Source organism: Nansenia antarctica, assembly GCF_963989245.1.
Source record: "Nansenia antarctica genome assembly, chromosome: 2".
In the NCBI taxonomy this organism is placed as follows: Eukaryota; Metazoa; Chordata; class Actinopteri; order Argentiniformes; family Microstomatidae; genus Nansenia; species Nansenia antarctica.
In genome coordinates, this window is record NC_137675.1 from 61,180,553 (window position 1) to 61,204,699 (window position 24,147).

Genomic DNA, 24,147 nt, shown 5'->3' on the forward strand with positions numbered 1-24,147 from the left:
TGCTGTGCGAGTCACAGACGGAGCATCTGTTTTTGCCACAGAGCTAATGGCAATCATTTGGGCACTCTGGTGGATTGAACAAGTTAAACCAAGCAAAGTCATAATCTGCTCTGACTCAGCTGCCGCCTTGATGGCCTTGAGGAGTGGGTCATCTAGAGCTAGAGCCGACCTGGTGAATGAGGCCATGATAAGCATGTATAGGTCACAGAAAGTGGGGGTCGATATAGGCTTCCTTTGGGTCCCAGGGCATGCAGGGGTAGAGGGGAACGAAATAGCTGACAAGTTGGCCAGAATGTCACTCAAGAGGCAGCACATAGATGTGGGAATCCTGCTGGGAAAACCTGAGTTCTACTGTTCCATAAAGGAGGGGCTTGAGAAACAGTGGCAAGAGGAGTGGAATAATGAAGAGAGAGGGAGGCTGTATTTCTCAGCGCAGGCATCTGTCAAAAGGGGGAGCGTATGCACGGAAGGTGACAGAAGAGATTCAGTCAAACTGACTCGGCTAACACTTGGGCACTGCGGGCTAGCCAGTTGCCTGAGAGTAGTGGGAAAACACCCGGATGGCCTGTGTGAATGTGGAAGAGCAGAGACTGTTGTCCACGTCCTATTTGAGTGTGAGAAATACAGGACAGAAAGAGCTCAGCTATGTGAGGAACTAGCCAATATTGGGATACCCACTGTGGAGTACAAGTCCCTGTTCAGCCGGGGAAAGGAGCAGCATGCTGTGAAGAGAAGTGTCCTGTCCTTCCTCCACAAGACAGACCTCTATAAGAGGATATAGAGTGCAGAGCGGAGTATCAATCTGAACTGTAGAGGGCAGTAATGCGCGAAAGCGTCTACACTGCCGGAAATTCGAACAGAAGAAGAAGAAGAAGAAGAAGTAGTTCTGCTGGTTGCCATGTCAACATTGAAAATGGCAACGATGGCGGCAGGAGACGTAGCTGCTGGAGCTAAAATTGTGAGAGTACTTGCCCGATATCTGAATATTCTCAACGACGACTGCAAGAGACTGAGAAAATCAGCGCTTGAATCAATCAGAAGAGAAACCATCGATAAAGGGCTTTCAAGCGGAGTGTTACAGTATGTTTTCTCCCGCCTTCTGCCCTCCCTGCTGGAAAGCCTCTCAGATCCTCAGTCGGAGAGATGCAGGGAGATTGCCATACACATGATCGGAGATTTCATTCGATGTGTCAATCGACCAGAGTGGTGTTTGCCTTATCTCATGCCCTCTCTAACCCAGCGGCTGGGTGGGAGAGAGATCGTGGAGCCGGCGGAGGAACTGAGGCTGTCGATGGTGGAGGTGCTGGTCCTGGTCGTGGACTTGTGTGGGGAGCAGCTAGCTCCGTATCTCGACGACATGATGAAGATACTGCAGAGAACTATCGTCGACCCTTTTCCAGACGTCAAAAGGGAGAGTTGCAAATGCACTGTGAAATTAGCAAAAAGTGTACCAGGTAGGTGTGTGTGTGTGTGTGTGTGTGTGTGTGTGTGTGTGTGTGTGTGTGTGTGTGTGTGTGCGCTTCTAGTTAGAGAGATGGCTAGCTAGCTAGCTAGCTAAGAGTTTGTGTGAGTGTGTTGCCATGGTAGCAGGCCTGTCGGCCATGTTTTTGCAAAAGCGCACTGTGTCAGTTTTAAAATGTTTTATTTTTATTTTATTTAGTTACATTAGCAATGCTGTTCCCTGTTGAAATACTAGCACCCTGGCATGTATCAATACTGAAAGCAATGATGTGTTTGTGTAGTTATTATCAAGATGTACTTGTTACCAGTTTATACTTTTGATGTGAGTCACCTTGCTTTCCTCTATGCTGTTGTGTTGATGGGCCTCTTATTCCCCTCAGAACATTTCCACATGCAGGCAGAGAGTCTGGTCAAGCCCCTGATGCAGACCATGTCTCACCAGCACTCCGCTGTCCGGGTGTCGGTCATCGAGGCCACATGGGCGGTCATTCAGTATGGTACTGGGAAGAACGTGGATGACGTGCTCTCTCACCTGGCCCAAAGACTGTTTGACGAGTCTCCAAAGGTAACTACTGGGGTTCTAACTCAGACTGGGACAGTTTACCGGCAGTTATGTTCTCATATCATTATTAGGGTTGGGTATCGTTTGGGTTTTATCCGGTACCGGTACCTAACCGATACTTTAAAAACGGTACCGGTACCGAAACGGTACTTAATTCGGTATTTTTTTTTTTTTTTTTAAATGACATATAATAATAACACGGTCGACAACATTAAACAGCTTTTCACTTTTTTTATTGCTGAGGCACAATATATATTAGTTAAATGTACACTCAAATTAAAATAAATGGAAATAAAACTCCTGCTGACTGAGGCACAATATACATATATATAATATTACAGTGAAATATACACTCAAATTAAAATAAATTAAAATAACTCCCACCTCAGCAATTCTTTTGCAAAAAGATCAGCATATTTGCCTTCTCTGGCAAAATACGACACCTCTCTTGACTTTTTTATTAGTTTTTTTTTTTTTTTTTTTACATAATTGTCTAATGGCACTGATTTATAAACATAAAGTACCGTAAACAAATATTGTTTGCTCGTCATCTAGGCCTATAACTGACTATATATAATACCACTGGCTTGTTTCGATTATAGTTTAGTTCTGTTTGATATTTCCGTGGATGTTATCGTAGCACTTACAAGAAGATATACCGATGATTGTCCGCGGAGAGCTGCGTATGCACCAAGCTGCGTTTGGTGTCAAACGATGAGGTGTTTAAAAAGCTGGGCGCTCTACACTCAGAAAAGGCCACGGGCCATGACAATATTCCAGCCAGATTTCTAAAAGACTCAGCTGCCTCCATTACCCCAATCATCACCCACATAATAAACCTCTCCATCAAACAGGGACACGTCCCCCTTGACTTTAAAATAGCAAGGGTAACCCCACTGTATAAAAAAGGAAGCAAATTAGACCCAGGCAACTACCGACCTGTTTCTATTCTTAATTCCATCTCGAAACTTATGGAAAAAATAGTTTATGAACAGGTTGATAGGTACCTTACCGGAAAAAATCTGATGTATGAATTTCAATCAGGATTCAGAACATCCCATTCCACTGACACATGCCTTCTCTATTTGAACGACCACATCAACCATGAGGTGGACTCGGGCAAGTACTGCGGCATGGTCATGCTGGACCTCCAGAAGGCCTTCGACACAGTAGATCACCACATATTGTTAGATAAACTGAAAGCAATTGGGTTCGATAGAACATCGGTGAGCTGGATGCAATCCTACTTAGAGGGGAGGGAACAGGTGGTTAGTGTGAACGGAACACTGTCCCCCCCCCTCCCAGTGACCTGCGGCGTTCCACAAGGAAGCATATTGGGACCTTTACTGTTCCTAATATATGTGAATGACATGTCATCAGCATGTGATTGCAATTTGTTCCTGTTCGCGGATGACTCGGCTCTGCTGGTCTCTGACAGGGACGTATTGCAGGTGGAAAAAGCGCTAAGCACTGAACTGAGTAGAATCTGCATCTGGCTAGCTGACAATAAACTATCAATACACCTAGGTAAAACTGAAACCATCCTATATGGATCCCCATCTAAACTCAGAAAGGCTGAAAATTTTAAAATAAAAGTGGGTAACATTAATATCACAAGAAAAGAGGATATTACATACCTGGGCTCCATCTTAGAGGCAAATCTTTCCGGAGATAAAATGGCAGCAAAAGTAATCAAAAAAGTGAACCATAGAACTAGATTCTTGTACAGGATATCCTCACTTGTCAGTAAAAACACACTGAGGACCCTATCAGGAGCTCTCATTCAATGTCACTTCGACTATGCCGTAACATCATGGTACTATAGAACCACAAAGGCCCATAAAACAAGACTCCAGACAGCCCAAAATAAACTGGTTAGGCTTCTGCTAGGCCTCAACCCTAGGACACATCTAACCGCTGCTCATTTTTTGAGCCTTGATTGGCTACGAGTAGTTGACAGAGTGCAGCAGCTTGCACTGGGCCTGGTCTTCAAGATACGCTACACCACAAAGACACCCAAGTACCTGTCAACATACTTCCAAAAAGTGAACAACGTCCACACATACAACACCAGAGGAAGCTCCACGAACCACGTTCAACCGCGTTGCACCACAAACAAGGGGTTAAACTCGTTTGCAAACTATGCAGTAAAAATGTGGAACGCCCTTCCTATAATCTTAAAGGAGTGCAAAACACTGCCCACCTTCAAAACCACTCTCAAAAAACATTTACAGGAGGCTGCAATCCGTAACTGGACCCTCTAAATCAAAAATCAGATTAAAAGACCCGAACTACCCACTGTACATACTTTGTGTTTTGTCCCCCGCCCCCACCGGTGGTGTATGTCCCCACCTGTCCTACCCGCTGTACATACCTTATGTTTTGTTGTATTGTTCTTCCCATGATGGATGTATGTTTATCTTGTAGATAGTAATAGTTATTTGTCTGTATTATCTTGTAGATAGTAGGGGTGTAAATCACCAGCTTCATCACGATACGATATTATATCGATTTGTTTGTATGACGATACAATGTTTGACGATATCACAATGTCAGTCACGATACGATTTCGATTCGATTCGATTCAAGATCGATATGACGATATGATCGATATGACGCGATATCATATGCCAATCTAACACAATTATCAATTGTAATAAGTGGTAATTAACATACAGCTCATTAACACACACACACACACACACACACACACACACACACACACAGGTTCAGAGAGACATCCAGTCACACACGCACACACACACACACGTCCACACACGTGTCACACACGTCCAGCAGGTCTGATATTGGTCTGACTGGATTCGCCTCGAAGAGTAGATGTTAAAAAAGATATTTGGTGTCCAAAACGGTCAATGTATTCGCCCATTAGACTCCCGTTAGACGCACTCTCATTAGACGCACTCACACAAGCCGAACATTTCCGAAGATCACCGGAGATTGCCGAACGCGAGAGGAGGAGGAGCCGAGAAGTGGAGCCGAGCCAGAGTAGACAGTCACACACGGTGAATGCGAACTCATTGCGACCGCGAGTATGTTCACTTCCCCTGGTTCAGAGAGATGTTCCAAAATATATATTAAAAGGGATAGACTTACTGTCTCTCATCAAAAATGAAAAACATTCGTATCTTTTTCAAGTCTCTCTCTCTCTCTCTGCGCGCATAAGATGACGATATAGATCGATGTTTTTACATTGCATCGATGTAATCAGATCGTTAGTCAATGAATCGATGCATCGATGTGAATCGATGTATCGTTACACCCCTAGTAGATAGTACTAGTTTTTTTTGTCTGTCTTACATGTAACGATGAATTGAGAATCAAGGACCCCAATTGAAATAAGCCAGTGGCTTTCTTGGGTTTTTATCCTGTTAGTTGACCATGTATGTAATATGTACTTTCATGTACCTACTTCTGCAAATCTTCTAATAAAGTTTTCAATCAATCAATCAAAAACAACACTGAGCGCGAATCGAGTAATAAATGATCATTAGGCCATTTGGCATTAATTTCAAGGACTGTCACGTCCAAGAGAGAGGGATGATTCAGATAAACACAGGTGAATTGCAACGGTGGTCACAAACGCGATTGTGTGTGTGTGTTCACCTTTCCTGACTACTGTCTGAACTGTTTGGGGGTGCGTTCGTAAATACGCTCAGGAAATCCGACCAGCACTCGTGGAACGCCTCTTGTCCAATCAAATTACTCAGTCCCTTTATGACGTTGAGCCCAGTGTGCGCTCCGGCGCTCTCGGAGCGAATTTATGAACGCAGCCCTCGCTGTGTTGCAGCTGGAGCCACAGAAATGGCGTCATCCCCTGCTTTATCTAGCGCAGTAGACAGCCTGGAGGAGACAATTTTGTTGGAGCTTTTGTTGTGAGGTCTTCTCGGTGACCTCGTAGCTAGGCTAGCTAGCGAAATTCGATAATAATATGATGATAATAATAATAATAATAATACAATTCAGATAATATAATAATTTAGTATATATGCTTTCACTCACTCTTCTTAACTCGTAACACAACTGCTCAGCTCACTACCACGACACGCACTGAGTGGAAATTTAACAGGCGATGTGACGTCACGAGTCACCAGTTGGAATGGAATGGAATGGACTTTATTTGTCATTGCTACAGTACAGGTACCAAACAACGAAATTTAGGAGGGGTGGCTCCCCTGGTGTTAGGAAAGGGAAGAAAAAAAAAACATTTTAGAAAAAGCATAAAAGCATAAAATCACAAGAAGGTAAGGAGCTGGTTTACATCAATAAAGGCTATGTACACAATCCACTGTACTATACTGCACAGATAGTCAACTAGGGTTGTCATATTGCACAAGAGTATTTTTTCACAATATTTTAAAGTGTCACAGTTTGCAGGCTTGAAAATGTACATGTTTGTGCCTCAGCACTAGCTGCCATACAATCCGTCCGGACTGTCCTGGGCCCAGAACTTAGGCCTTTTCTGTGTTCAGGGCCTTGACGGCCCTGTGGTAGAAGCAGTCCTTCAGTCTGTTTGTCTTAGCGGCCGGGGTCCTGTACCTCCTGTTCGAGGGCAGCTTGACAAAGTGTACGTGCCCAGGGTGGGTCGGGTCCCTGGAGATCTTGGAGGCCCTCCTGAGACAGCGTGTGTTGTACAGCTCCTCCAGAGAGGGGAGGGGGGCGCCGGTGATCTTCTGTGCTGTTCTCACGACTCTCTGTAGCGCGTTTCTCTCCACTGTTGTGCAGCTGTGGAACCAGTTGGAGATGCCGAAGGTGAGGATGCTCTCCACTGCGCCGTGGTAGAAGGCCACCAGTATCTCCTGCTTGTTGTGTTCTTTCCTGAGGCATCTCAGGGTGTATAGCCGCTGTTGTGCCCTCTTGATGGTGCCTTTTGTGTTGTCCTTCCAGGCCAGGTCATCCCGCATGTTGTGTCCCAGGAATCGGAGGGTTGAGACTCTCTCCACGCTCTCTCCGTCGATGAGCAGGGGCTGGATCTCTGACTTTTTCCTCCTGAAGTCTACGATGAATTCCTGGGTCTTTGACTTGTTTAGCAGCAGGTTGTTAACCTTGCACAGCTTGCTCAGTTGCTCTACCTCATCCCTGTACGCCGCCTCGTCCCCCCCCGAGATACATCCCACCACGGTGGTGTCGTCTGCAAACTTTACGATGTTACAGTTGACTGTTGCATGACACCGGACACCAGGGGGCGAGATAGAAAAGTACCGAAATGAGGTACCGAAATCTCCTTTGCAATTCGGTACAGTATATACCGAATGTAAAGTAACCGGTACCTACCGGTACCGATTTTCGGTACCCAACCCTAATCATTATCCTATCTAAAGTAAACAAATGACCTTACAAGACAGAGGTGCAGAGTTATGCTCCCCTTCTCATCTTTCCTCCAGACCAGAAAAGCTGTGACCATGGTGGTCGGGGACTGGCTCCTCCATCTGAGGGACAGATACTCCTACTTCCCTAAGCTCGTCCCCCTCCTCCTGAGCAGCCTCGGTGACGAGATCCCAGAGATCAGGTTGGTACCTACGACAAGCCCCGGGGTTGAACTGTACTGCCACGTACAAAACATCACATTTGAGTGTGTTGATCAGATACCTGTGGGCGGCTGTGGTGCAGGAGGTACAGTCGCCGTCTAATGATCACAAGGTTGGCAGATCAGCGGTTCGAGCCCCGGCTGGCCACATGTCGAAGTGTCCTTGGGCAAGACACTGAACCCCATGAATGTGTGTGTGAATGGGTGAATGAGAGGCCATTGTAAAGCGCTTTGGAGCAGCTTTGGAGCAGCAAAAAAGGCACTACACCTCGTTCCAAATTATTATGCAAATTATATTTTTCTCAGATTTTCCTAAATAGTCGATGCAAATGACAATCAGTATAATTTTCAAGTCATCAACCGTTAGAGTATAATTCAAATTTTATTGAACAAACCTCCCAATGATAACAGTATTTTTAAAAAAATAAAAAACTCAAAATGCACTGTTCCAAATGATTATGCACAACAGAGTTTCAAAACATTTTATAGGTTGTAAAGAACTAAAAATGGTAATTTGATGAATTTAGGGTTAGGAGGTCATATTAGGAGGTCATATTTACTGAAATCAAAAGCTATTTCAAACAAAAACATCTTAACAGGTCAAGTTACATGTTAACATAGGACCCCTTCTTTGATATCACCTTCACAATTCTTGCATCCATTGAACTTGTGAGTTTTTGGACAGTTTCTGCTTGAATTTCTTTGCAGGATGCCAGAATAGCCTCCCAGAGCTGCTGTTTTGATGTGAACTGCCTCCCACCCTCATATATATTTTGCTTGAGGATGCTCCAAAGGTTCTCAATAGGGTTGAGGTCAGGGGAAGATGGGGGCCACACCATGAGTTTCTCTCCTTTTATGCCTATAGCAGCCAATGGCACAGAGGTATTCTTTGCAGCATGACAGTGGGCTCAGACATACATGAAGACTAATTTCCAAACAGTCTTGTTTACTGATGAGTGCCGTGCAACCCTGGATGGAGTAGTGGATGGTTGGTGGATGGCCACCATGTCCCAACAAGGCTGCGACGTCAGCAAGGAGGTGGCGGAGTCATGTTTTGGGCCGGAATCATGGGGAGAGAGCTGGTAGGCCCTTTTAAGGTCCCTGAAGGTGTGAAAATGACCTCGGCAAAGTATGTAGAGTTTCTGACTGACCACTTTCTTCCGTGGTACAAAAAGAAGAACCGTGCCTTCCGTAGCAAAATCATCTTCATGCATGACAATGCACCATGTCATGCTGCAAAGAATACCTCTGTGTCATTGGCTGCTATAGGCATAAAAGGAGAGAAACTCATGGTTATCATTGGGAGGTTTGTTCAATAACATTTGAATTATACTCTAACGGTTGATGACTTGAAAATTATACTGATTGTCATTTGCATCGACTATTTAGGAAAATCTGAGAAAAATATAATTTGCATAATAATTTGGAACGAGGTGTATATAAGTGCAGTCCATTTACCATTTACCTGCTTATACAGTAGATGTTGTGTTAGAATGGGACAGGCTCACTCAACAAGCCTCAAGTCTGACAGTGGTATGCCTGTTTGTCTTAAAGGGGCAGTAGCTGTGCTGGTAGGGGGGTAGCCTTTGTAAGGTGGTTAGCTGTATGACTGATTGTAAATGCTCCTCTCTGTGGCCTCCAGGCGGCTGGCTGCTGACCTGTGGAGACGGACAGGTTCCCAGTGGGAGCAGGAGAACGAGGAGGATCTGAAGGACAAGATGGACTTCCTCATGACCCCGCCTCCTCTCTACCCTGCAGGAGGTGAGTAACCCTGAGAGAGAACGGAGAGGATTTAGTCACCTGAATTGCTACTGCTCCCACTCCAGAGAGAGGTAGGCGGTAATGGCCCTCACTACCTACTGTAGTGATGCACGTGTTGACTCCTAACCCGCAGTCCCTGGTTATATCAGGACATCATTGTGTGAATGAGTGGCGGGTGGGTTGAATAAAGAGAAAACAAAACAAAAATCCATTAATGTATAGATAAGTCTTGTGTAATTCATATCTATTGGCAACACTGAGGCTTTTCTTTTATTGTTTGGATCTGGCATTAGTGGGTAAACCTAACGTGCGCCAATCAATCACCAAATGCCTTTGGGAACTTGGGCAGAAAAAGAGAACTGTAGGCTACAGCGCATTTTCTATATTTGCGGGTTAGGTTCGGGCCTCAGATGTTCACTTTATCACTATCAGGCGGTTGTGGACGGGTTATTAGTGATTGCGGGTGGCCTTGGATGAACCTAGGATGACCTTGTTAGAGAAGAATTCAAACGATTTATCGATACATGTTCAGTGTATTTATATGAAATCAAGAGGCAATCTATGGTTTATAACAGAGGTCTGTGACCTCTTTTGGGCTTTTTGAACTCTGGTTTAAAGTTTTGAACTCTCTGGTTTAACGTCACTCTCCACTACCCTCGCTGCTTTACGGGTCTAGATGGTCTAGATGGGATCTCTAAGTGGGTCAGATGCAGTTCAGCTCCCTTTATTGGTCGCTGTCCTTGGAGGGTATGATGGATGGTTGGCATTGTGGGAGTGCAGCTGTGTTAGGGGTCTACCCCTCATGACTCCCATCTGCCTACATTGTGTTTGACTGCGTAGGCTACATGCCGCCCTTACTGAGGGATCCCTCTTCTAATGGGATATAATATTACATATGAATTCATTTCACGTCATGCCTGATCATATTTTAAACAAGGTAAAAAAGGTGTGTAGGAATTTCTTGCGTCATAGGTAGGTGTCCTAGGCTAGGTTATAACGGGATTTTCTTTACTCATAGACAGAAACACTGTGTGTGTGATAGATAGCTGCTTATTGTCGACACATCGTCTCAGAACACCCTAATTACAATCACAGACAAAGACTGACGGGTAGAGGTGAACCTGTGCCTTAGGAATCACCGTAAGGGGTGGGTCGGGTTTGAGTAATGGCACCAAGTACACAGGCTGGGTAGAAAGAAGACCTTCCAGATGGGACACACACACACACACACACACACACACACACACACACACCTCTCTGTGAGAAGCTGGAAGGGCGCCTACGGTGGGACAAAACCCTGCCTGTTACCTCCCCAAGCCCTTATTACCACCTATTAATAACGTTTGTCAGCAGTGTAATGAGGAAGCCCCTGTATCCTGGGGTGGAGGAAGGAGAGGTCCTGGCGGTGACTTTCCACCGCCGTCAGCAGGTGGACAGCGGGCGTTCTTTATGAACAGAACCTCCCCTGCCTTTTCCTCTTCCCTGCCTCCTGTTTCTTTTCTATACAAGCGAGAGTCGTTTATTGTGTTTTACTTAAGGGCCAGGAGGTTCCCTTGACCCGGCCCGCGACCCGACCAGGGCTGTTTTAGTTTTAGCCTCTTCCGCCCAAGTGTCAAGATGTGTTCTTGTTTAGGTCACGTGGTTCAGGGGGGGGGGGGGGGGGGGGAAACAACTCCTGGTCTTAAGTCAATAACTGCATAGCACTACGTCTTGGTCCCCCCCCCCCCATACTTTGGGCATATATCTGTTGACGTCATACTCTCCCAACATTACTACCCATCAGTGGAACCGCAGGGGAGGTGTCGGACTGTCGCGAAGTTCGAATTCCGAAAATACCGTTCCGAGTGATTATTAGAGGAGGGTTTTGGGGGGTTATTAAGGGGGAAGTGTGCAGGTGCAGTGGCTGGAGTCTCTGCTCCGGTGCAGCAGGGGTAGAGAGCGGTCCTAATGACAGTGTAGCCGGCTCAGGTAGGAAGGCGCTGCGATGCCGGGGAGAGATAGTAAGGCCTGGGCCTCGGGCCATGGATGTGTTTGAACCTGAACGTGGTCAACCCTGCCCATAGGGAGAGGTGTGTGAGTGTGAGTGTGAGTGTGAGTGTGAGTGTGAGTGTGAGTGTGAGTGTGAGTGTGAGTGTGAGTGTGAGTGTGAGTGTGTGTGTGTGTGTGTGTGTGTGAGAGAGAGAGAGAGTGTGTGTGTGTGTGTGTGTGTGTGTGTGTGTGAGTGTGTGTGTGTGCGGCTCTTACTTCATACTGTATCTGGGTCAGTCAGAGTCAGAGACCCCCATTGCTGGTCCCCAGTCCCACCCTGAGTGACACTCTTCTGATGGATACGGGGCCGTGCTCCAGGACAGGAAAAGAGAGGACAAGGTCTCTCTCTCCCGCAGTCGTAAATCCAAACAAGCCCCCCACCCCCCCCCCCTCCTTCCCCATCTGACAGGGTCACTGTCAGACACCGAGACGACCAGAAATGGGCTTGTTTTGTCTTGTCCTCTTGTGTGTTTCTGTCTGATTTATCACCCCCTTCCCTTCTTCCTCTCTCATTAGCTGGCTTATTGGAAGGGAGGGGAGGGAGGGAGGGAGGGGGGAAGGGGGAAGAGAGTGAGAGAGGGAGTGAGGGATGAAGGGTGTGGACTGAAGGGCTATTTGAGAATGTGTTCCACTTGCTCTGACAAGTCCCCTGGAGAGGAAATCTCTATCGTAAAAAAAAAGAAAAAAAGATGTGTCTGGAAAATGGGATTTAGACTGGAGTGGGATCCAGTCCACTGGACAGCAGAAATCCCAGAAAAATTATGGAGTAGCAAAAACCGTCTTTGAAACTTACATTCTGGAAAGCCTTTTTTAAAACGGAACATTCCGTAATCTTTCCAAAATGCGGTATCAGCATAATAGCCCCACGGTGCAGCTTGTAGATTTGTAACTGATTCCTTCCTTCGTGTCCCCGACACTTCACAACATACGTTCACAATTCACCCTGCGTTTCTCTCTCTCTCTCTATCCCCCCCCTCCCTCCCTCCCTCCCTCAGTGAAGAGGCCTGGCCTGGGCTGCAGGGAGCTGGTGGTGAGGAACCTGTCCAAGCTGCTCCCGGCCGTGGCGGCCGACGTGACAGACTGGGTGGAGGCCACGCGGGTGAAGACCTCCCAGCTGCTCCGTCAGCTGCTGCTGCACGCCGAGGACCACTGCACCCAACACCTGCAGCTGCTGCTCCCCACCCTGTACCGGGCCTGCACGGACCCAGAGAAGGGGGTGGTCGTCAACGTGAGTGGAGGGGAGAGGAGGGAGGGAGGGAGGCTTCGGGGGGCGGGGGGGGGGGGTTAAAGAGTAAAAAAAAGAAGCCATGATAGCTGATGTAGATAGATGATGTCCACTGAAAGAAAGGGGCCCAAAAGCCAAAACTTGGATGTCGTCCTTATCCTTCACTGGTCAGGTTGGGAATGGTTGTAGTGTTGTATTGCTAATAATAATATATTGCTATATTGAAGCTGTCGAGTCTCTCTCGGACCGCATCTTTGTCTGTGAAATAGATGAGGACGAATCTGGATGATGATGCACTTGAAATGTACAGTACCTCGAGGTCAAAGTTCATCTGCTTGTCATCGGTACTGTACATTTCAAGTGCATCATCATCATCATCATCATCATCATCGTCTTCATCATCAGTTGTACTTGTTACAATGTAACAGTGCTTGTCTGTCACCTTGTTGCTCCAGCCTAGAGATCTTTATCAAACCCAGCTGAAGTCAGACGGCTGATATCAGTCATTGTGCCGTGTCAGCTGAACAGCGTTTACCTTCCTCTGTCGAGCGCCAGGTGTTACGACTGTTCTCATTCACACATTCTGTCTTCCGACAGCGTTTCAAAGCTGTTGTGTTGAATTGTTTGATCTGCGTTGTTGATGTCACGCAGGCCGGATCAGAGGACGAGTCTGCCGGGCCTTTGAATAGACAGCGGCAGTGATGTATGTGTCTCCTAACCCTGGGAGGCTGGGCTCGGCTGCACTCAAGGACTTGGGATGCACCTGCCTACAGAGGAAGCCTGTGGGACTCGGAGCTGACAGATTATTAATGATTTCCTTCTCTTTCTCTCTCTCTCTCTCTCTCTCTCTCTCTCTCTCTCTCTCTCTCTCTCTCTCTCTCTCTCTCTCTCTCCCTCTCTCTCTCTCCCTCTCTCTCTCTCTCCCCCTCTCTCTCTCTCTGCCTCTCTCTCCCTCTCTCTCTTTCTCTCTCTCTCTTCCTCCCTCCCTCCCTCTCTCTCTCTCTGCCTCTCCCTCCCTCTCTCTCTTTCTCCCTCTCCTTCTCTCTCTCCCTCCCTCCCTCTCTCCCACTCTCTCCCTCTCTCTCTGTCTGCAGTGTCTGGCGTCTGCTAATCTGCTGGGGAGCTTCGTCAGCCCAGAGGTCTTCCTCAAGCTCCTCCTGGCTCACGTGGAGATCTCCGCGTCTTCCTGGGCCCCCCTCATGGTCCTGGCGGCCGTGCTGGGGGGCTGCTCTGGGGCCCTCCTGAGGCCACACCTCCAGCAGGTCGCTGACACGCTGGCCCACGCTGACGTCTGTCAGAAGTCCCAGCAGGTGAGGACACGCCTCCTACCTACGACCTACGACCTCCAGGTCAAAGTCAAAGTCGTCCGGTTTATCGCCACACACAGCAGGGTTACTGCAAACGGTGCAGTGAAATTCTTACTTCATCTGCAGCTCTAAACAATACAGTATGAAGCGATATCAAACGAATATATTCCATTACTCAAAGTAGATTTTCTTATCTTATCTTTTTTTTTCTTTCAAAACAAAGTGGCAGCAGAACTAACTCATCTCAGGGTTGCCATGCCGCCTCCCCATATCGGTGTGGTCATACTATTTCTACACTCTGGTCTAGTGGTGTTAGCAATGACTTCAAAGGCACTTTCCTGCTCCGTCAGTAGGGTTAATAGCGTGTTGGAGCCAAATGGTCCTGGCTTAATTTTTCATGACTGAACTAAATGTCAAGATAAGTTGAATTATCTCTCATTAGGGCTTTGGTAAGAAGCGTCTCTTCTAAAAGGGATTACTCCTTCACTACTATGAGTTCACAAGGTTTACCATTGAGTAATACCCCCAAAATGCAGACTCGGCTAACGGATAGTCCAGCACATGTTGTTTTCCCAAATCTAACATTTCAAAATTGATTTTCCAAAATGCCTTGCTTTCACACGCAACTGCTAACGTCCTCTCGTAACCCCCACACATTTAAAAAGGTTATTTTTCTTGTCAGACAGAAAGAAGCGGTTCAAATACCTCGGCCCTTAGACTCTCTCTCTCTCTCTCTCTCTCTCTCTCTCTCTCTCTCTGCGAATAACATCCCTCGTGTCTCTCAGTGGAAAAATACCATGGCGGCCTGAGCAGCCGCTCTCTTCCCTTCCTCTTGTCCCAAATTCATTTCCCTTTGATATCAAAATAACACGGCTCTGCTCCGCTCTCCACTAGCGGGGGGGGGGGACGACTCTCCACTGGCGGAGGGGGGGGACGTGGACGGGGCTATTTTCTGAGCGAGCCGCTGCAGTGAGTCACCCGTTACCCATGACCCCCCCAGTGGGGCCTGAAAGAATTTCCTTTCTGGGATAATAATAATAAAAGCCCACTAATTTTCTGCTGACCCCTGCGTGTCTGCTCTGACCCCCGCCCCCCCCCCCCCCGCCACCACCACCACCACCTTCTAGAACAGACACAGGCAGCGGCAGCAAGGGCAGCCTGGCTTTGTTTTTTTTTTTAGCCGTCCAGTGGCCTTCAACACCCCCCTCCCACCCTTCCCCCTGTTCAAGCCCTAAAATTTCAAAGAGAGTCGGTGAAAGCCGGTGACAGACGCAAGGGGAAGCGGACCTCCCCTCCCCAGCACCCATCCACCATCGGGGGGGCAGTCAGAGCGCGATGGAGCCGGACGGGCAGGGTCACACACTCCCACACAGATGGAGGCAGACCTCTGGACCCTGGTTCTCTGGGCATGGGGGTGGAGGCAGCCACAGCCTCAGGATGGCATGGAAGAGGCAAGGCGGTTCTCTCAGACGCACCTGCAACATTCTTAGAAAACAAGCAGGGTTCACCACACGGCAGAGAGCAGGGCCAGGTCACTGGCCTGCCATAAATAACACACACACACACACACACACACACACGTGGGATAGAGAAGGACCCTGCATCTAACCGAAACACCCATAAAGTCACACACTCAGGCATGCAAACACGCACAACACACACAGTCATCAGACATAGTCATCAGACAGACACAGTCACACACACACACACACACACACACACACACACACGCCACAGATCATGGATGTGGGTCCAGCTGGGTTGTTCTTGATAGAAGTCTTAATTGCTTTTAGTCATGCCATCAAGACATCCGAGGCAGCTGTGGCACAGAGCATAAAGCACTAAGATGTCGGCTTCAAAAAACAAGATGTTGAAACTGCAGACTCAGACGAGCTCAATGCTTTTTAAGTCAACTTCCAGCGGGTGAAAACAACGCTGCCTTTTGATCCGTCCCAACATTAGGTTGGGAGTTCTGCGCCCTTTGCGCCAGCGAGGGTTTGACTTGGACAAAAAAGAAGCAGTTAAGAAACGAAACATAAATAATCTTCAAAGTGATGGCGAAACCACGCTGGTCTGCCGAGACCCGCGGAGAGCCCCTTGAAGATGTGGAAGCTGATATAGCGCTTCTGCGCACTCAAGCTACTTTTTTTGGGCTCTTTCAAGTGTGTGTTTTTTTTTCCAGGAAAGAAAGCGATGTACGAAAATAAACGAACAGCAGCTTTACTTAAAAAAATGAAAAAATGAAAAAAGAAAGAAAATCCCTCCTTTTATAAATGTACTATGTCACTGAGAGGGAGAGGAAAGAGAGAGGTTAGGCCACCGTGTTTTACAGGCGTTGGACTGCGTCTGTACAGTGAGTCTATATGAGGTGTTTGTTTATAAATCACCTTCGGTGTGTCGCAGAGAGGTGCATTCCACCGGGACTTTGGGAGACGACCCCAGTGCGCGCACACACACACACCAACACCCATCCACCGACACACACACACCCACCCTCACTCCACAGCTGAGGGACTTTGTGTTTGCGGGTTACTGTGGCAACGAAGGCATCGCACATCTGCAGAGCTAAAGCAAACACACAAAAACGCAGGCACGAGAGAGAGAGAAGGAGAGAGAGAGGCCCTTAGGTGAAGGAGAGGCATATTTACAACCCCCAGTTAAAAGAGAACATCTCTCAGTAAGGCACTGTAAAAGTGCTGACCCACAGTAGCAAAGGGGAGGAGGAGGAGGAGGAGGAGGAGGAGGAGGAGGAGGAGCGGTGAGGTTCTGTCTTCTTTCATCTTGTCTGTACAAACGCTGAGAGACCTGGGCCTGGTGGCGCTTTGGCGGCCAATATACACACACACACACAAACACACACACACACACACACAGACACACACGCATACATAGTGACATGCCTCCTCTCACACATACCTGCCTGCCCTATGTCATCGCTGACAGCAGTGGCCTACTCACCTTGGTCTTGAAAGAGAGAAAGGAGAGAGAGACAGAGAGAGAGAGAGAGAGAAGAAAGGAAAGGAAAGGAAAGGAAGGAGAAGATAGACAGGCATAGATAGGGCTTACAGTACGTGTGCTGGCCTCACCTGTGGGCCCACAAACCCGGGGTCACGGCCCCAGCCTGTGTGTGTGGGGGGGGGGGGGGTGTGTGTGTATGTGTGTGTATTACCGTTGTCACGGCAACGTCAGGCGCCGTCAGAGAACCCCCTCCCTGGTGTGCCAGGTGAAAGCGGCGGTGTGTGTAATTGGGGGTAGCAGCAGTGGACAAGACAGACAGACAGAGACAAGACAGACCGACGGACAGACACAGAGACAGGACAGACAGACAGCGTGTAACGAGGGAGGCCCCCGGAGCGTGCGTAGCTCCCACAGAACCAGGTGTGGAGCTCTCTCTCTCTCTCTCTCTCTCTCTCTCTCTCTCCGCTCGCCAGGCTCCAGGTGGAACACGCGATCATTACAACAACGCCGCTCTTTCTTTTTCCACTACCTCTCCTCTCGTCTCCCGCCCGGGCCCAAAGATAATGGCTGTTTTTGTGTTTTAAAAACATTCTCCTCAATCTCCTCTCAGGGTCAGAGTCTCCTGCTGCTGCTGCTGCTGCTGTGTGTCCCCTGGGAGTGTGGTGTCATAGCAAGGAAAACCCCTGACCGAGTAGTGCTGTTTGTAGCAGGGTAGCTGGGTCGCTGTGGAGAGAAAAGGGTATCCCCCCACAGCTCGTTCACACAGTGGGAGGGAGAACATCCATAGAGAGTCAATCTGAGATACAGGTCCATGGAGGTTAGTGGGGGGGGGCCCGGGGGAAGCCCTAGCCAGGCAGGAAGAGGGGAGGGGGGCAGAGTCTTGTCTGTTTGTCTTCATGTTTCACCCTCCACCCTCTCATAGCAGACTTCTCCAGGGGAAGTTTATTATCCACCCTGTGTGTTCACAAACACACACGACTAGGTCCAGACACACATCACACCCCTATACCAATCCCCTTGGGAGGCAGTAGCCCCCTTTTCTCCCGCAGCCATGGCACTTCCCGACCCTCCACCCCGACCCTCCTCTCGGTGCTCCCTTCTTTATTTATTTTCCTTAGCGCTCCTGTTCCTTCCCAGTGAAGTGTCCTGCTGCTGCTGCTGCGGGACAGAGGTGGTGCTCCCCCTAGTGTCTGCCTGAAGAACTTGACCGCTTTGACGTCCTTTGTCCAAAACACACAGAACTTATTATAATGTGCACACAAACACACAAACACACACCGACTCCGCCTGAGAGCCGTCTCTCCCAATCCCCCCCCCCCCCCCACCCTTTAGGCCTAAGCAAACACCTGGAGGCAGCTACACCGCCCTCCTCCAATCCCTCCTTCATAATGACAGGCCACAGCAAAACAGGAAACAAGGCCGTGATCCCAGTGATGCCATGGAACTCGGTCCGGAGCGGAGCGGCTTTTGTCTAAACATGAGCTCACGCTGCAGAACTGAGGGGGGGGGGAGGTGGAGGAGGGGGAGGGGGGGGGGGGGGCGGTAGTGATGAGGTGAAATGATGAAAAGCTGGAGATGGAAAGAAACGTCTCATGGCGTGTATTTACTGCTAAACAACCCAGAGCTGTGGGTAGGGTCATCAGCTGTGTCTGTGTGATGTGGAAAGAACTGTGGAGGGAGGGAGGAGGACTGGGAGGGGGGGGGGGCAGAGGGAAGTTACTGGGAGAGAGGGAAGAGGGGGGAACAGGTGGTACGTGGCAGGGCAGGGAGGGAGGGAGGGAGGGAGGGAGAGGGATAGAGCCGTAGAGAGATGGAAGGATAGCTCCTGGTTGGGGAGGGGGGAGGGGGGGAAGCATCCACTTTTTTATTTAATAATTGTTTTTCTAATCTTCAACATGACAGTTGTTATTAAAGGGGGCTTATCAGACACCTTTCTCTCTCTCTCTCTCTCTCTCTCCTAGGAGCCGTATCTGGAGCAGTTGGTGTCGTGCGTGGACGTCCTGCTGTGTGTGTGTGCGGGGGACTGTGGCTCCGTCAGTCTACAGCTGCTGCAGGTCCTGGTCACTGTGCAGAGCCTCACCAACGAGCCTCAGCTGGCAAGCAAGGTGGGACATACGCACACACACACACACACACACACACACACACACACCTATTTTGGATTGACCTACAGCCTATACTGCAGCACTCATGAGCAATCCCACAGTCCTCTCTGTTGATGATCTCCCAGAAGTTAACAACTCCCCCTCCCTCACCTGTGCTTTTATCTCGTTTTTTTTATTTTATTACATTTTTACTCTTTAAAAAAAAAAAAAAAAGTTTTATTAGAACTGGAAGCGTGTTTTGTGAAGCAGGGAAGTTATTTGAGGAATGCATGGTGAGTCCTGGTTCAAAGTGGGCATAGGGAACGCTGTAATTACCCACTTAGTCAGAGGCAGCAGAAATTGCACCTTTGGAGTGGAACTTTAAAACCCAGCCGAGGGTGAAAGGAGGCGTTTTTTTCCTATTTTTTCGGAAAAAAAAGAGAGAGACGCGTCGCAGGCGGGAGATGTGTCAGCACGCCGCCTCCCCCGTGTCATCGACTCAACTCAGCGCCGCCAGCCAGCTGCCATTAAGCGCCACGCGAGCGTCCGGACGCCACGCCTGCCGCGAAGGACGCTCATTATGTGGTTATTCTAGAATATGGACCAATGAGGAGGAGGAGAAGGGACAACAGCAGCAAGCCGGTCTCTAAAAAGCCTTTTGTTTTGACTCGGTGTCGTCCGTTTGTTGGCTAATCACAGGCCTTGTTGTAGGAGAGAGGAGCGGGAACAGACCCACGCCCATGCCAACGGGCCACCACACCAGCATTCAGGGTCTGGCTGTCTGTCTGGCTGGCTATCTGGCTGGCTATCTGGTTATCTGGCTGTCTGGCTGTCTGGCTGGCTTGCTGGATGGCTGGATGGCTGGGAGGGGACAGAACAGGGGCAGGGACTTACGGAGTGAGAGAGAGAGAGGAGGAGGGAGGAGGGAGAAGGGAGGGGTAGGGATGGCCTTGGGCCTTACCAGACGCGGACCCGCCTCTCTGGGGAAAAGCGACATTTGTTTTCCCAGAAAAGGAGCTTTTTTGCTTCCAGTCAGGGGGTGGCTCAGGGTCAAGGGGGGGGGGGGGGGGTGTCTTGGCTGTCTTGTGGGGGTTAACAGTGACTCAGGACATGGGTTAGACAGTGTCTATGTGTCCTTCGTGTGACCATGTGCCCCGCGGGTCATTTCCTCTATCCTGAGGAGACGACTGAATGTTTACTGTCTTCTTTACTCTCCTCTTTCACTCAGTCTCTTTCCTCTCGGCTGATGTTTATTACGACTAGGCTGTGTGTGTGTGTGTGTGTGTGTGTGTGTGTGTGTGTGTGTGTGTGTGTGTGTGTGCGCGCGCGTGTGCGTGTACGTGTGTACGTGTCTTTGTGTGTGTGTGTGTGTGTGTGCTTCCTCTGTGTGTGTCGAAGTCTGGCCCCGGTGAGTTAGATGATGTTAGTAGACATGAGGATGAAGACGTGAGAGCTTTTCTTTCCGTGTGACTGTTTATGCTTCCTGTTTCCGTCGGTGACTGAGGTCCTAAACCTGCGACACAGTCATGATGAACGCCTCTTATATCCTGTGCTGTCATCACTTTCTCTCAACTTTCCCTTTCTCTCTCTCTCTCTCTCTCTCTCTCTCTCTCTCTCTCTCTCTCTCTCTGCCCCCCCCCCTCTCTCTCTCCATGTCTCAGGTGGAGAAGAGTGTGTTGTGTGTGTGTCGGGTGCAGGGCCTGGCCGGGGTGGAGGACCTCTACAGGCAGCACATGACCCAGCTGTTCCAGTGGCTCTCTGCCTCCCAGACCACCTGGACCAGCTACTCCCCCCAGAGGCGGCAGCTGCAGGTCATCCTGGTCCAGTCAGGTGAGACTACAGCCCCCCCAGGCGTAGCTCTAGTGCCCCCCCCAACCCCACTCTCTACAGATACCAGTTATAAAATATGTATTCTTCTTTTTTTTGTGTGCAGGGGAGATAAATCATTAATAGGGGTTCATATATTCTCGTCTCTGAATCAATGAATGCAAAACTGTCTTCAAACTCACAGACGGCAACAAATGCTGCTGTTTATCCCAGTGCCACACACACACACACATACATACATACATACATACACACACACACACACACACACACACACACACACACACACACACACACACACACACACAGACGGTCATTAGTCCCAGTTAGCCCAGTGACTTTAAGCCCTCCCCTCTCTCCAGTCTGCCTCAGACTGGGCTCGAGGGGGGTGACGGGAGGGGGAGGGTGACGAGGGTTTTGAACTTTCTCCCTGAGTGCTGAGACATCACTTCACTTCCCCATATCCCCCATAATCCTCCTCTCTCATCAGCACCTCGCCTCTGCCACGCTTTCATCCTGGACCCCCCCCCCCCCCCCGCTGGTCTGTTCCTTCCTAATTGAATGGGAACAGCGTAAGCAGCTGAAGTATGTCCCCCTAAGCCCCCCAGGTCAGAACTGACCAGTCCACTCTTTAAGTCCACAGAGAATCAAGCCAGGGTCACCACATCAAACGACTCCCGAAAAGACCAAAGTCGTCTGGTCTTGACCTCCCCCCCCCCCCCCCCCCCCCTGCATCAAGAGCACTTTGAACCTCCCCTCTTTGTGTGTGTGCTGCTTTTTAGAACACTCCCCCTCCAAAGCCCTGGGGGTTAACCCTCGACGCCCCATCTGACCCCCCTCTGGCCAGACACCAGAGCATTCTGGGAAACAGGGGTCCTGTGATGACTTTGCATCTAGACCACTGGCCTTCCTGTCATTAAACTGTCCACCTGGAGGTGTTTGGGAGCGGAGAATATCTCAGCTTCTCTTACTCATGACTTTGAACCTTCCCATCATGCCTGTTTTCCAGGCATAAACTTTTCCTGTTCATTCTGGCTTAGGGCTCTCTTCTTTCGTGCGTGCGTGTGTGTGTGTGTGTGTGTGTGTGTGTGTGTGTGTGTGTGTCTGTGTGTGTCTGTTTCTGTGTGTCTGTGTGTGTGTCTGTGTGTCTATTTCTTTGTGTGTGTGTGTGTGTGTGTGTCTGTGTGTGTGTATGTGTGTGTCTGTTTCTCTGTGTCTGTGTGTGTGTGTGTGTGTCTGTTTCTCTGTGTGTGTGTGTCTCTGTTTCTGTGTGTGTGTGTGTGTGTGTGTGTGTGTGTGTGTGTTCTCTCGTGTGTGTGTTCTCCCGTGTCTGTGCGTTGTCTGTGTGTGTGTGTGTGTGTGTGTGTGTGTGTGTGCGAGCGCGTGCGTTCTCTCATTGTCTCTGGTCTGGCACCCTCTGCTCCTGTAATAACAAAGCCTTACTGTCTCCGTGCCAACGACCACACCCTGCCATGCTTAGGGGAGCGGGGCGGCCCAACACTGCAGCCATGTATCACTGTGGAGGAATCCAGACCGCAGCGGCAGCAGTCGCCCGCCGTGCCCTCTCATATCCGCGGCCGCCGCTCGGTCAACTGTGAGATGGCCGGAGATCTCCGGTCTGACACCTTCACGCTGACCGCCCGCCCGCCGCTGTGTTCCAATAGGGCATGAATGTTTCATTCCCACATTCCTGGAGCCTTCGACCACTTCCACTGGCTCAGGAAACCCTCTGTCTCTCCTCTCCTCTCTGCTGTGTGTCACACCGGGCCCTCAGAGGGCAAGGGGACACGCACACACACACACACACACACAGACGCAGACACAGACATACACACACACACACACACACACACACACACGTACACACACACACACACACACACACACACACACACGTACACACACACACACACACACACACACACATCACACATACACAATCCCAGACTGGACGCTTGTCGCACAGTCTGTGTGTGTGTGTGTGTGTGTGTGTGTGTGTGTGTGTGTGTGTGTGTGTGTGTGTGTGTGTGTGTGTGAGAGAGCTGGGAACACTTTCACTCTGAGTTTCCCATCCGGTCTGTGATGACTTACTGTAACACACTGTCATGTACTGTCTGTACTGTGTGTCAGAGGAGGGTCATCCCACTGGGGTCCTGATGGCCATACTGCAGGACTGGCCACTATTACTAATAATAGATGTTCTATTCTGTGTCTGTCTGTCTGTTTGTGTGTCTGTGTCTGTGTCTGTGTCTGTGTCTGTGTCTGTGTCTGTGTGTGTGTGTGTGTGTGTGTGTGTGTGTGTGTTCCCTCCCTCCAGGCCCAGTGATAGGAGAGTTCCTCCCCCTGCTGATGCCCCTGCTGCAGAGCTGCCTCCACCCAGACAGAGACCCTGAGATGAGGCTGCACATCTTCACCCTGCTGGCCAAACTGCTGCTGGACGCAAAACACACACTGGACTCCAAGGGGTGAGACACACACACACACACACACTCAGAGAAACACACACACAGAGAGAGAGAAACACAAATACATGAGCGCATACCTCCAAACCACACACTGAGCTCATAGACTCGCCGACTTGGTTGAAAAAGTGAAAACAGGAAGTCCCCTGCCCTGGTGCCCCCGACAAGGTGGGTTATGGAGAGGTGAAAAGTTCAGTGAGTAAGTTTTTACTGTAAAAACACCAACAGTCCACACACCCATCCACACACACACACACATTCACACACACAGTCACACTGTGTGTCGGCCCAGGTTAAATTTCCACACGCTCATTAGAACTCACTAAGAAATGTTTGCACTTTGGATTGTTTGGATTTCTCTCCAGACATTCTGCCCATGTGTCAGCTGAGTATCTCCCCAGACTGGGTTCCCATCATTAGCACGGCCCGTGTTTTTCCTCCCTAGCCCCCTCATTAACCCCCAAATTAGCACCCCAGCGACATGGGACCCTCATCAGGAACAGTGTGTGTTCCCCCCCTCAGGCTAGCCTCCTGCAGGGAGGTCAGTTGGTCTAGAACAGGGTGTTGACGGACCACGGCTCGTACGGAACTGGAATGGGCTCGTAATTAGGGCCAGGAGTCTTATCCCGGGCCAGGTCACACGGTTCAGGGGGGGGAAAGAAAAACTCCTGGCCCTCGTCATAACGATATACACTCGGGAGTCATATAAGACGTGGGTCTGGGTTACCGTGGGTTACCGTGTCTCTCACAGCGTGTCTCTCACCGTCCCGGCCTAAGTGGCCCTACGGGAGGCAGAGTTAGAGGGATCGGTCACATGGACACGAGGCCCTCGCTGGTCTAGATGAAATCCACCACCACAGGCATCTAGTCTGGAACATACCAACATGGGGCATACCAACATGCCTTCAGTGGGGGAGGGGGGACGGG

The 24,147-nt window shown here is 49.4% G+C and overlaps 1 protein-coding gene across 1 annotated transcript in view; it reads left to right on the top strand.

Moving 5' to 3' along the window:
- Positions 1-913: 913 nt before the first annotated feature.
- The window catches only part of dnaaf5 (dynein axonemal assembly factor 5), a gene marked incomplete at both ends in the record, with an annotated part of 33,495 nt that continues 10,261 nt past the window's right edge, over positions 914-24,147 (top strand). The window contains 9 exons of the mRNA XM_080523235.1: positions 914-1,454; positions 1,842-2,026; positions 7,426-7,550; positions 9,211-9,329; positions 12,353-12,585; positions 13,677-13,892; positions 18,809-18,952; positions 20,593-20,761; positions 23,076-23,223. Coding sequence (XP_080379361.1) covers positions 914-1,454; positions 1,842-2,026; positions 7,426-7,550; positions 9,211-9,329; positions 12,353-12,585; positions 13,677-13,892; positions 18,809-18,952; positions 20,593-20,761; positions 23,076-23,223 — 1,880 coding nt within the window. The remainder of the gene's footprint in view (positions 1,455-1,841; positions 2,027-7,425; positions 7,551-9,210; positions 9,330-12,352; positions 12,586-13,676; positions 13,893-18,808; positions 18,953-20,592; positions 20,762-23,075; positions 23,224-24,147) is intronic.